The sequence below is a fragment of the Orbicella faveolata genome, unplaced genomic scaffold (assembly GCF_042242905.1).
Source record: "Orbicella faveolata isolate gen_17 unplaced genomic scaffold, um_ofav_v1 contig_36, whole genome shotgun sequence".
NCBI classification, from domain to species: Eukaryota; Metazoa; Cnidaria; class Anthozoa; order Scleractinia; family Merulinidae; genus Orbicella; species Orbicella faveolata.
This window is the reverse complement of record NW_028301565.1, coordinates 9365122-9377373: the sequence shown is the minus strand read 5'-3', so window position 1 is coordinate 9377373 and position 12252 is coordinate 9365122. Positions and strand designations below refer to the sequence as shown.

Sequence of the window (12252 nt, the reverse complement as noted above, 5' to 3'; positions counted from 1 at the left end):
ATGATCGAAACCAATCGAACCGATTGAAGTTCGATTGGGCTCGATTACTTCACTTCAGTATTGTGCATGAGTCTTGTAAGCAGAACCTCTTTCACTTACAATGAATCTGATATGATCAGTGATTGTTCAATGAAAAGTAAGCCTGGTGAGGACGTCGATAAACACAGGAACACGGACCATTCGGAACATCCACGAACATGCCGGAACACAAAAGAATACCCGGGAGAAAATTAGAATCAAGTTTAACCAAAGTAGATTATTATCCATTAAACTGAATTTTGCCTGTATGCATATCACCCTATAAAGAACTCCAGTTTGCTTGCATTTAGTTCCACACAACTTTCCTGGTGGTTAGCTAGCTTTTTTGAACAGTTAATTCTGCATGCATTTATAGCTCTTTCATTATGTATACATGTATGTATCTAGATTAATGAAAAGGCTCTAAAAGAAATTTCACCCTGGTGTAGGCGATTGTTTTCTCGGGAGACTCTAAAATACACGATATAAAAATTCAAAGGAATGTCAGTCTTTGTATTTTCCTCCACTATCTGCTTTTCGTTCTTGCGTTCTTCTCCATTTTTTTAGTCACTTTATAGAGTGATTTGTAGGCCTTTAAGAGTCATAAAATCCAAATGTGTAGCTCACTTAGTGCGAATAAAAAAACTCCTTTTCCAAACCCCTCATTTCGTAAATCCAGTCGCATATATATATAGTTTAATTTTCATAATTTTTTTATTGTTTCGGCGTGTCCCGAAATGTATCATCGTCCAGGTTTTATCGACGGCCGGTTGACCGATAGCCTGTACTGGGTGTTGGGCTGGCAGAGCAAGAAAACGGCGAGAAAGAGTACTGGAGAGGACTGCTGTTTCTTCCCAGCAGACCATACGCCTGGACATGCAAAATTTGAAAACAATCAAATTTCAGGGACCAAGTGCAGTTTGAACACTGGAAGGGTCGGAGACGGCGTAGATTTGTAATCTGGAGGTCCCGGGTTCAAATCCTCCTACCTGTCATATTACGTCATGCCACGTGCTCCCATCGGGCCTCGGGAGCTTGAAATAAAACCTCTGGTATGCGCCATATTGTCCGCTCGTGTTGTCGTGTAGTACCCGTTCCGTTGTTAAATAAAAAACATAGAAGGCAATGTTGTGACATGGATGTCAGAGGCGGGATAGATTTACGCCGACGGAGGAGTTTCAGTACTAGGACAACCAAGGAAACCGGTACGTGCGATTTTACAGTGTTGACTACAAGGTCTTATCGTGCGATTCAGCCAAAATGAGTGACTTGGTTGGTTTCGAAGTACCAAAAATAGACTGGACCCCTGGAACAAGGTAAACTTCTTCAACAAGCTCGAAGACTGCTTTGAGGGCCTGGGAACCTTTGACGTGAAGTCTTATCACATCACCCTGGACCCCAATGCAGAACCTGTCATTCACACACCACGTACCGAAAGGAAGTTGATTTCGAAAGGAAGTTGATGCCATGGTAGAACTTGGTGTGCTCGTGCCAGTAAGCGAACCCACAGACTGGGTTAACAGTATTCTCCTCTCTGAAACATCTAATGACAAAGGGGAAGTCACCAAAATCAGAGTCTGCCTCGACCCACGTGACTTAAACAAGGCAATAAAGCCTGAACATTACCACACTAAAACAATTAATGAAGTAGTCACGCAGCTTAGTGGTGCTAAATGTTTTAGTGTAGTTGATGCAAAGAAAGGCTACGTACTGGCATATACCATTAGATGAAGCCAGCTCCTACCTGACTACATTCAACACCCCGTTCGGGAGATATCGTTTCACTCGGCTCCTCTTTGGCCTTGTTGTATCGCAAGATGTGTCCCAGAAACACTTAGACTCAGCACTAGAGGGCCTGAAAGGAGTCACCGGCATTGCTGATGACACATTCGTATACGGAGCTACAGAGGAAGAGCACGATGCAAATATGGTAAATCTCATGATCAGATCCAGGGAGAGAGAAATCAAATTCAACAAAGACAAGGTGCAATTTAAATGTCAGGAAGTTAGCTTCTTTGGACACAAGTGGACCCGGCATTGAATTAAACCGGATGACAGTAAGATATCTGCAATCCAGAAGATAACCCCACCTGAGAACCGCAAAGACCTTCAAAGCTTCTTAGGCCTTGTAAACTACCTCACAAGATACTCAGTGCGATTGGCTAGCCACACAGCACCCTTGCGTAAACTCACCAAGAAGGACATAGCCTATATATGAGGACATGAACATGATCACTCATTCAACCAGGGCAAACAAGAAATTACATCAATGGGAGTTCTCAGATACTTTGATCCTAGCGTCGAGTCTGTCATTGAAACTGACGCTTCCCAGAAGGGACTAGTTGCTGTCCTTTTGCGACAAGGACAACCTGTATGCTATGCCTCCAAAGCACTAACAGATACAGAAAGAAAATACAGCAACATCGAGAGAGAAACATTAGGTGTAGTATGGGACCTAGAGAGGTTTAACTATTACATTTTTGGAAAGCACTGCGCAGTAAACACTGATCATAAACCTCTCGAGTCGACTTTTAAGAAGAGATTGTCCAGTTGCCCACCTAGTTACAGAGGTTCCTAATGAGAGCATTAAAATATGATGTCATTGTCAACTACGTGAAAGGTCCCGATGTGCCGATAGCCGACACTCTCTCAAGAGTCAGCCCATAACCTCCCCCTAACAACGGTCAACTTCCAGAAATATGCGTCCACCACATCACACAGAATCTCCCTGCATCTCCAACAAAGCTACAACAGATCCGTGACGAGACAGGGGAGGATCCTACATTGGACTTTATGAACGTCTATGGAGAGTAGCACGTTACCAGCTCCCCAATGTACCCCCAATAAAACGGGTTTGCTGAGCGAATGGTCCAGACTGTAAAGAACATCCTCCAAAAGTGTGATGAAAACAAAGAAGACCCGTACCTTGCTCTTCTGTCCTACCAAGCCACTCCTTTGGATCACCAGCTGAAGTCCCCGACCGAACTGCCCACCACCAGAAAATTTAAAACCAGATTACCTTTCTGCCAAAGGGTCCTTCTCAACAGTACTGACCATGAGGCCGTGAAAACCAAGTTTATGACCCGTCAAGAGAAACAAGCTCATTATTACAACCAGAATTCTGAATTCTGGACCATCCAAAAAGCCACTTGAAACTGACCAACCTATCCGCATGTACGATCACCAAGCAAAGACCTGGGAGCCCGGTGTTGTTATCAAGCCAGCCAAACAGCCAAGGTCTTATATCATCAGATCCAGCAGTACAGGTGTCACCTATCGAAGAACACGGTCCCAACTGAGACCAGATACAACTGCAGCAAGTGACCCACAACGCCAACGGATGGAAACCCCAGTGTACCAAGGTCAGCGGCAACTAGCTCCGCCCCAATTGGCCTCACGCAGACATCACAGAAGGACAGTATAGCAGCTAGACCGGGATCTGACGATACAGCAGCCCCACCGAACAACGCTCCGGGAAGGACCTCAGGCACGGCTGGGGGATATGTGACCAGATCTGGGAGAACTGTGACACCCACACAAAAGCTAGACTTATAAGAATAAGGACACACAGGAATAGGATTATTAGAATAAGCGCATTGAGGAATGTCCCTTTTGATCAGTATTGTAATGTTCTAGGGACAGAATATGTTCCATTTCGTTGTTGTTGTTGTTAAATTTAAAGGAAGGGAGATGTTATATTACGTCATCCCACGTGCTCCCATCGGGCCTCGGGAGCTTGAAGTAGAACCTCTGATATGGTCCATATTGTCCGCTCATGTTGTCGTGTAGTACCCGTTGCGTTGTTAAATAAAGAACATAGAAGGCAATATTGTGACACTACCTGCCACTAGATTGATTTGTGTTTGGTGGTCCCGAATTCGACTTTTCCACACCTTGTGAATAGCCAACTGGTTAGCCGCCAACCAGTTAGGATTCTTACAACATTTGCTTTTTTTTCCTTTTTCCATTTATAGGACCCAGTTTGCATAGCAGTGCTAAATCCATGACCACGAAGTGATTTATTCTATTTTCTTTTTTTATTTGCGACTAGACCTGTTCCGGGAATCCCGGCAGTATAGAGGCGAAAGCTGGCGAAAGTGTTCTCATTGATTCAATAGGCAAGAATCTCCTCGATCGAGGGCAGGGTTGAAATACCCCAAGACTTAGCCATAGCGTAGTTCATTCACAAGAGCCTGGAGGAAAAGTGAGTTATCAGATGGACTGAGTTATCGGCGGAATTTGTGATCTCCCTTAATTGCCGTAGCTGTACGGTTATAATAAAAAAGAAACTAGTCGAGTCGTCTTACCTGTGGGCATTCCAATAGTATGGGAGTGTTCCAACTGGAAACAACACTTTTTGTCGCTCGTGTTGGATTGCAATAAAATTTAGATCAGGAAGTTGAGAAGTTCAAGATATGTTTTGAATTAGAGGTGTACTGAGTCTAAGACGGTCAAATTACATTAGAGAAACTGTTTTATTGGTCTATTTCTTTAAAGATGGGTGTCAGAAGCGTTACCTCCAGGCTAAAGGTTGTCCAGGCTAGCATTAAAACGTCTCGCGTTTAATATACAATGCATTCATCATGCATGCATGCATTCATTCATTCATTCATTATAGTTCGGAGGCATAACTCGAAATTTCAGGTAAATTGTGCACTTTTTGATAGAAGCATTAAATTTGACACACAAATAGCAGTCACCAATACGAGCGTTTTCAGGTATATAGTGCCAAGATGGACGTTCACTGGTTTCCATGGAAACCACAATTTATTAAAGTTTGCATGAACTTCCTCTGTTTATCCTAGTTTATCAGCAGATTCTTTCATGTCAGTGGTTCAAACTTGTTTTACCAAGTTCATTATTTCTAGGCATATATCCTTAAATACACGTTGCCATGGAAACGAAAAAATAAAATCTTACGTTTGTTGAAAATCGAACGAATTTCTACGGCTTGCCGTATCACAATAAACTTAGTCGCGAATGTATTGGCCATCACACACACAAAGCAGGGTAGTAACTCGTACCATCTTTTGCCATAGCTCTTTGTGTAACGAAAATGGCCCAGCTCTTTACAGCTGGCAGCTGCTGCTGGTAGGGTAATCCACCGTGACTGCATCTGCCCTTCTCTACCGAGATGTGCAGTCAGGAAGTACAGGAATTGGAATGGTTGCTTGTTTATATGCGTATCTATCTTAGTATGTGGCGCGCTTCACTAAGGGGTACTGTGAAAACGTGTGGCGGTTGTCGACGACGTGTTATCAGTTGATGCTACATAATCATAGTATCCGAAACCAGCCCAGTCATTGGTGAACGCGTTGTTATCATTATCGTGACACAATAGGTTGCCATAGTAACAGTATGACCTGCTAAAATCACCCTTAATTATAGTATTAAGGGCTTATAATTCAAAAACGGCACCGTGATTTTCTTCTTATTTTATCAAATTTTGATTAGCAGGATAAGATGAAACATTTGGTAAAGTACGAAACAATTTTGAACATAGGGTTCAGAGCCTCCTTAAATTTTCAAAACATGATAATAATGTGTTCACCAATAATTGGGCAGCTTTCTGAAACCACGATTGTAGCATTAAGTGATAAAAGTGGTTATAATGACCCATCAAAATCTAGGTCTCGGAAAGTACTGAAAACTGTTTTGAGCCACCTTTAGGCCTCCATTTATTTAGTATTTCTAGGGGGAAATTCTCTGTACTTGCACACATGCAGGGAGAAAAAAACAACAATTCTAATCCTACATACATTAATAATGTAAAAACGTAAGGTAAAAACGTGCATAAATTTTAAAAAGAACAAACAACAAGAACCTCGCGGGGGAGTATAATGAGTGAAAAACCTGATTATCGCCAGCTAGCTGGAATTAGAATTGATCAGTATTGGAATGCTCAAAATCCTACAAAGTTTGGTGCTTGTATCAAAAATCGCACAATTGAGTAGCTATGCCGCCGGACTATTATAAATGGAGTAGAACCTTTGATTCCATCATCTTGTAATGGTCATTCCCAGTTTCCCAACTTGGAAATAGACCCGAAGACCAATTATCAGTATCAAGATCGAAGGCATTTTGTTGGACATTTCTGTCTATAGTATCGCTGTACATGTTTGCGAGTCTTGCAATATTTTGACACGCAAATAAAACGGGAACAACATATAAATCACTAATGAAAATTCACAACGGTACTACACTAAATTAAGAAATACATAATATGAGATTTACTATCAAACGTTTTTCTTTACCGAAAACAAAGTGAACTGAGTATTGGCTAGCGTACTCTTACGAAAACTAAGAGGAGCTTCAGCTAACCCGACCAATTTCGTTAGGTACAAATACCGCGGGATATCTAACGAGTGGAGTTGGAGAATAATACAAATTAAGTCAAGTACAAGGCTTAGGCCATGACCACACTAATCTGTTTTCGTGTGAAAACTGAAGCCTACTTTTTGATACATTTTCGCCTATCATTCACACCAAAACTACCGAAAACGCTGATGAAAACGGAGGCTTTCGAAAACGATTTCAAAAGCGGAGGTTTTTGAAAACGCTCCGTTTCTACTGTAGATAGGTGAAAGCGGAGGTTTTGAAAACCGTACCAAAAAAAGCGTCATATACTGTCGTTTCCATCAGCGTTTTCGGTCGTTCTAGTGTGGACGATAATCGAAAACCCATCAAAAAGTACTTGTTTTCATACGAAAACGGATTAGTGTGGACAGGTAAAAAACAAAACGAAAACGTGTAGTGCGGTGCAAAATATTTTGCTTCGTTTTCGTTGAGACGAAAACGGATACTTTTGAAAACGCATTAGTGTGGTCGGACTTAGCTACCAGGACATGAACAATACGACAGTTACACTAGTTATCCACAGTGAATAGGTTTAAACCCTAAAAGGTAGCATTGTTTGCCTTTCCTTAAGTTGATCTGCTGACTGTAATGAAATGAACCGTAGTTTGTCTTCCGTCTCAATATCATATTTCAATAATGAATTATGTCATCATATACTGGAGCGGAAGTTATGTAATAATTATATAAACAGGAACACTTAAAACCTGAAACTAATTTTACAAAAGCACTTTAATGATCACTGAATAGTCAGCCGAGTTTGAAATATCTATTACTAAATCAGCGAACAAAGCAAATGAGCTTTGCATGCAACTCTGTCAAATTATATTGTGACAAAAATAGGTATGTAAGGAACACCAGTCATAAATAAATTATAGGATCAGATTCTAGTACGTGATTTCAAAATAAACATGACTTAAAACTTCTGATCAGCGAATGATGTAAGTTGACGAGTTTAAAGTTAAGTTTACAGTTTGTCGTACATGGGTCGACCTACGATAATTTTTGTTTAAGAGACTTTTCAACTCTTTACATTATCAATGAACGTTTATCCTGTGAAAGCCAATGCTATTAATAAAAATCCTTCAATAATGGCAAAATCCTTTCTTCCTCATTTCATTAAGCTAACAAGTTTCTCCTTTCATACTTGGCGGAAACTATTCAGAGGCTAATTCGGGTGCTTCCTAACATTTTGCACGCCAGTGCGGTATTTTAAGCAGCTTAGCAGTTTGTGTTATTTATTTTTTCACTGAGGCGTTAGCACGTTCACAGCTTTCATTGTTAGACCACTTTAGAGAACTTAACACAGCCAGAAAAAAATAGATTCTCTTGTACCGAAATATCAAAGGAACTAGATAGATAGAAAACTGTTGTCGAGTAAAAGGGATAGATACAAAAATTAAACTCTGGCTGAGTTTAGCTTCCTTTGAATAGCGATCTTCGAATAACAATACACTCGCTGAAGCAAATATTTGAAAAGAATTGTGTGATTAGCTGTAAAGCAAAATCTTCTACTTGTGAAACCATTACATAATACACTTCTTACTTCCAAACGATGAAGGAATATTTATACTTTTCCGTTGTTAACCCATTTGTTACGAATTAGATTGAAGCACGAACGGAAAATACAGCTTCTTGTTCCTTCATTGTTGTTCTAAAATTATCTTTATTAAACCATTTCTTATTCAGCTTGAGTGTATAAAAGTCACTGTATTTGGAGTCTATCCCCAATCTGTAATTCTTCCGCAGAAAGTTAAAAGTAATCGTTTGGAATTAGAGGAGACAAAATCAGAATGAGTCTTGGAATTTTGAAGGTAATTTAGTCGCTTGCATAAAGGTGCAGTTATTTTTTCTGAGATCTTTTCAGTATAACCTTCCAACAATACGACATTTATTCAATATAAGAATTGCGGATCTTTTCGTTATATGCCCCAGACCGGGAATGTGCCATAATAACAATAATGTGGTGCGAAAATATGCCTAGATATTTGTCCGCGTACATTATCTATTCTGAGAAGCGAACAGTTTTCTGAGAGCGCAGCTCGAGGAAAACTGTGAGCTTTGAGGAACAAATAATGTCCAGGGCCAAGTATTCGAGTATACTTTAGCGCTAAATGCCGGGAGGCTATTGTTTTTATTATCCTTAAAAAATGTTTCGCGACACGAGCAGTTTTGAAAATTGGGGAATATCACTTGGATTAGATTGCCCAGTTTTAGCTCGGGCATAATCAGTCTGCACGTGATACATTTAGAGCAATCCTGCGCGAGCGAAAATATTTGATGGATTATATGATAGTTATCACGCAGCTTATTTCACACTGATATTTCACTGCAGTTGTGAGAGTGACATAGCTGCTAGCAGGTAATGAGGAACGAGAAGAGCATGGACTGAACATAGAAGTCAAAGAGCTTGAACTTCAAACCGCATGTTTATAAGCATTCTCAAACATATTTTCAATTACATATTTCGTATGTTACTGAAATTTGCGTGATCCACTTCACAGAACAATGAAATTATCTTCTCTGCCTTCTTGCTGCTAATATTGATCTTTCTGAATTCTGCCGGGAACACGGAAGCTAGACCAACAGATGTGTTACAACCATATAACTCTGAAGATAACGATACTTTCCTTTGGCTGGGTGAACTGGAGAATCCAGACCCTGGCAGAGAAGAATGTGGACTTGGAGACCTACCACTCTACACCACTGATGATAACGCTATCATCGAGGAGCTGGAACAGCTGGAAAAGTCTTCAAAGTCTAATCTTCAAGAGACTGGAATTCAAGATGAAACATCAGCCGTTGGAAGGGCAGCTGGAAAAGTGACCAAAGTCTCGCGGACCGCTCGCAATGCGGCTTGTATTGAAAGATATGTATACCGTATCTTTTATAATTACGTTTTTAAAATTCCTATTTGTAAACAAGGTTGTAAAAAAAGGTACAGGACTGTAAATTTTCCAAATGGTCAGACTCTTGGCATTGCTTACGACTGTTACATCTAAATTATGACGTAATTTATAAGTTATTTATTTACATCCGCTACATGTAAATGAACCAGAAAAAGAATGTAAAAAGAGAACTGAACATGAATGTGAAATAGTATTTAACTGCTAGATTGAAATTTTACCTAGGGAAGAATGGGTATGTTGATGTAATTGTTTTTTTTATTTTTTTTTTTTGCAAAACCAGATGTGGAATATTTTGTGCAAAAAACATTACATACACAATAAAATGTAGGAATACCGAGATACTGGATTGATCTCGGTTCATCACGTAACTATATATTTGTATATCTCATGAATATACTTTACGGATAATTAAACTTTTGTTACGAAAGTTACTACCCATTGTTGACTTAGTCTTGTCTTTTAGAAACGTTTCGTCATGATCAGCCGACTCTCTTTTTCAGGAGGGGGAGGAAGGATTTGGAGGGTTCGGCCTTTTTCGATTCGCTTTCAGAGACTTCTCTACCTTTAACTGTTTATAGGTCATTTTAGTAACAAACAGGAGCAAAAAGGATATTTTGTGGTTCTGGATCAACAATGAACTTAATATACAAACTTTGAAACAAACAGAATATCCAAAAATGAATCAAGATAGTAAATAAGGAAATATTTTTGATTCTCTCTATGAGAGTCTAATTCGCTGTATCTCTATATCTGGTTTTCAAGTTTTCCGGATTTAGGCTCGATCCGCCATTTAAAAATCGATACGATCTCCTAAGTTCCCATACCTTGTTCTAACTGAATCGTAACAGTAAACGGTTTTGTTTAAATTTTTAACAATTTCTCTCTCACAGTTTCAGATCAATAGTCATCCAAAATTTTCAAAACTGGGTCAAAAATGACTCTTTGTGACTAAACCTTTATACGAACTTTAGCAAAGGAGTGATTAAGACATTGAATTCCTTATCTTGTGCATTTTCGCCATTTCAGTTAAGCTGGCTTTCTACGGAGATTAAACGTTAATACAAAATAAAAAACCTACAGACAGATTTATCACAAACTAAGAAAATGTGAAACTCTCCCTCTTTTAAAAATCGCTCAAAATCTGTCTTTTGCATGAATTTTTAATCAGAGTTTATTTCTGATTCCTCAGATAACATTCTGAGAAAAACGTCGCAAAAGCTACTATAGCCCAGTCTGACTTAAATACTCGGTCGCTTTTTTCCTTCTGAACATTTTTTTTTTTTTTTGATTTTTTGATTTAGAAAGGATGTTTTGAACTCCGAAAATAGGCAAGAAATTAACCCCTTGTTTTTGAGAAAGGAAAGAAAAGCAGCCTGAACTAATAGGAGGACGTATATTTTCTCCCACCTAACCACCAATACAAGGCGGTAATGACAGAATGAAGGGGAACATTTAACTCAATCAATCAATCAATCAATGAAGTTGTAGAAAGATTTTTTTTAAAACTTTCCCATGATGTTCCCTGCCAAGTACTGTTCGAAAAAAAGATAGGTCACCTTGCTAGAAAAACCAGATATGATGGGCCAATCTTACCTGATTTGTGCCCGTACTTACACAAATCGCTTGCATCATTTCATTGGTTCACATTGCACTTTCGGTAGCTGGGGTCAAAGTTATTTAACTAGTACTTGAAAGAAAACTCAATAGTATAAACTCGCAAACATAGGGAACAATGTGATATACAATTACTGGAAAAAAATCAGACAGTTTTAAACAAGATCGGCTTAAAATGTTCATGGGGTCGTTGTTTTCAAGATCAAAATTTGCATACTCAAGTAACTGCCCTGTCTACGCTTTTGCTTTCTGCCATATCTTTGTTTTTTCCTTCTGAACAGTTTGTTTTTAACTTTTTCACTTAGAGAGGATAATTATATGCAATAAAGAATATAGGTCACCATACTCGTTTAAGAGAAAATTAATACTTTTTCGCTGTCGAGCTTAGCTTAACTTGAAGGAAATCTCCGATCCTAATGTTTATGCTTATGCGCTGGTGAAAACCAGACTTAAACGCCTTATCTTTCTTTAGGGGAAAACTGTTAAAACTTATAACAATAGCAGTTATGTCACAACATGTTATAAAAACTTGATATGGCCAAGAACGATAAATAGTAATTTTCCTGTTTCCTTCCTTTTTAGAGTGCATTTTGTCACGAATTTTTGAACACATTATACCACTCTCCAGAGTTTAATAAAAAGACAAGATGACATCTTCGCACACTACTGAGGATTTTTAAGAAGCTTAGATCATAAAGCGTGTTTATGCCAAGGCGTTAAACATGCTGCCAGGTCGCCCTAGCGTTCACCACTAAATATAAAGCAATGTTTAACCCCTTTAGAGAACACTTGACGTCGCCAGGCGAGCTAGGACTACCCTCAAACTCTTGCACAGAAATATAAAAGGGACTATACACAAAAACCTTGTAGTCCACTTAAATGGTCGGATGCGAAAAACTCTGGCAGAGTTTACTTCCTTTGAGTAGCGATCCATGCAAAGCTTTAATTATAACAATACAAATTGACGTAAACAATACACGATGAAACAAATATTTGCGCTAGATAGGAAACTCGTTGTCAAGTAAAATGGGTAGATACAAAAAACTGTGGTTTGGTTTAGTTCCTTTACGTAGCAATCCATGCAAGGCTTTTCGTATAGCAGTGACGAATTGACGTAAACAATACACGATGGAGCAAATATTTGCGCTAGGTAGAAAACTTGTTGTCGAGTAAAATGGATAGATACAAGAAAAACTCACGCTGAGTTAAGTTTCCTTTGAGTAGCGATCCATCCAAGGCTTTTCGTATAACAATACACTCGCAGAAGCAAATATTTGCGCTAAGTCTCACTTTGAATAGAATTGTACGATTAGCTGTAACGCAAATCTTCTGCTTATGAAACATTACATAATACACG

The 12252-nt window shown here is 39.1% G+C and overlaps 1 protein-coding gene across 1 annotated transcript; it reads left to right on the top strand.

The window, feature by feature from the left end:
* The first annotated feature begins 8105 nt into the window (after window positions 1-8105).
* Window positions 8106-9712, top strand: LOC149102201 (uncharacterized). The gene is made up of 2 exons (XM_089275481.1): window positions 8106-8186; window positions 8877-9712. Exons 1-2 carry the CDS (start codon window positions 8166-8168, stop codon window positions 9372-9374), a joined length of 519 nt encoding a protein of 172 aa, XP_089131607.1. The 5' UTR covers window positions 8106-8165; the 3' UTR covers window positions 9375-9712.
* Window positions 9713-12252: the final 2540 nt, after the last annotated feature.

Bases quoted from the DNA above. Each gene is read 5' to 3' on its own strand.
- LOC149102201 (XM_089275481.1), top strand. From the start codon at position 8,166: ATGAGTCTTGGAATTTTGAAG. The intron at 8,187-8,876 runs GTAATTTAGTCG...TCCACTTCACAG, and splicing joins TGAGTCTTGGAATTTTGAAG to AACAATGAAATTATCTTCTC.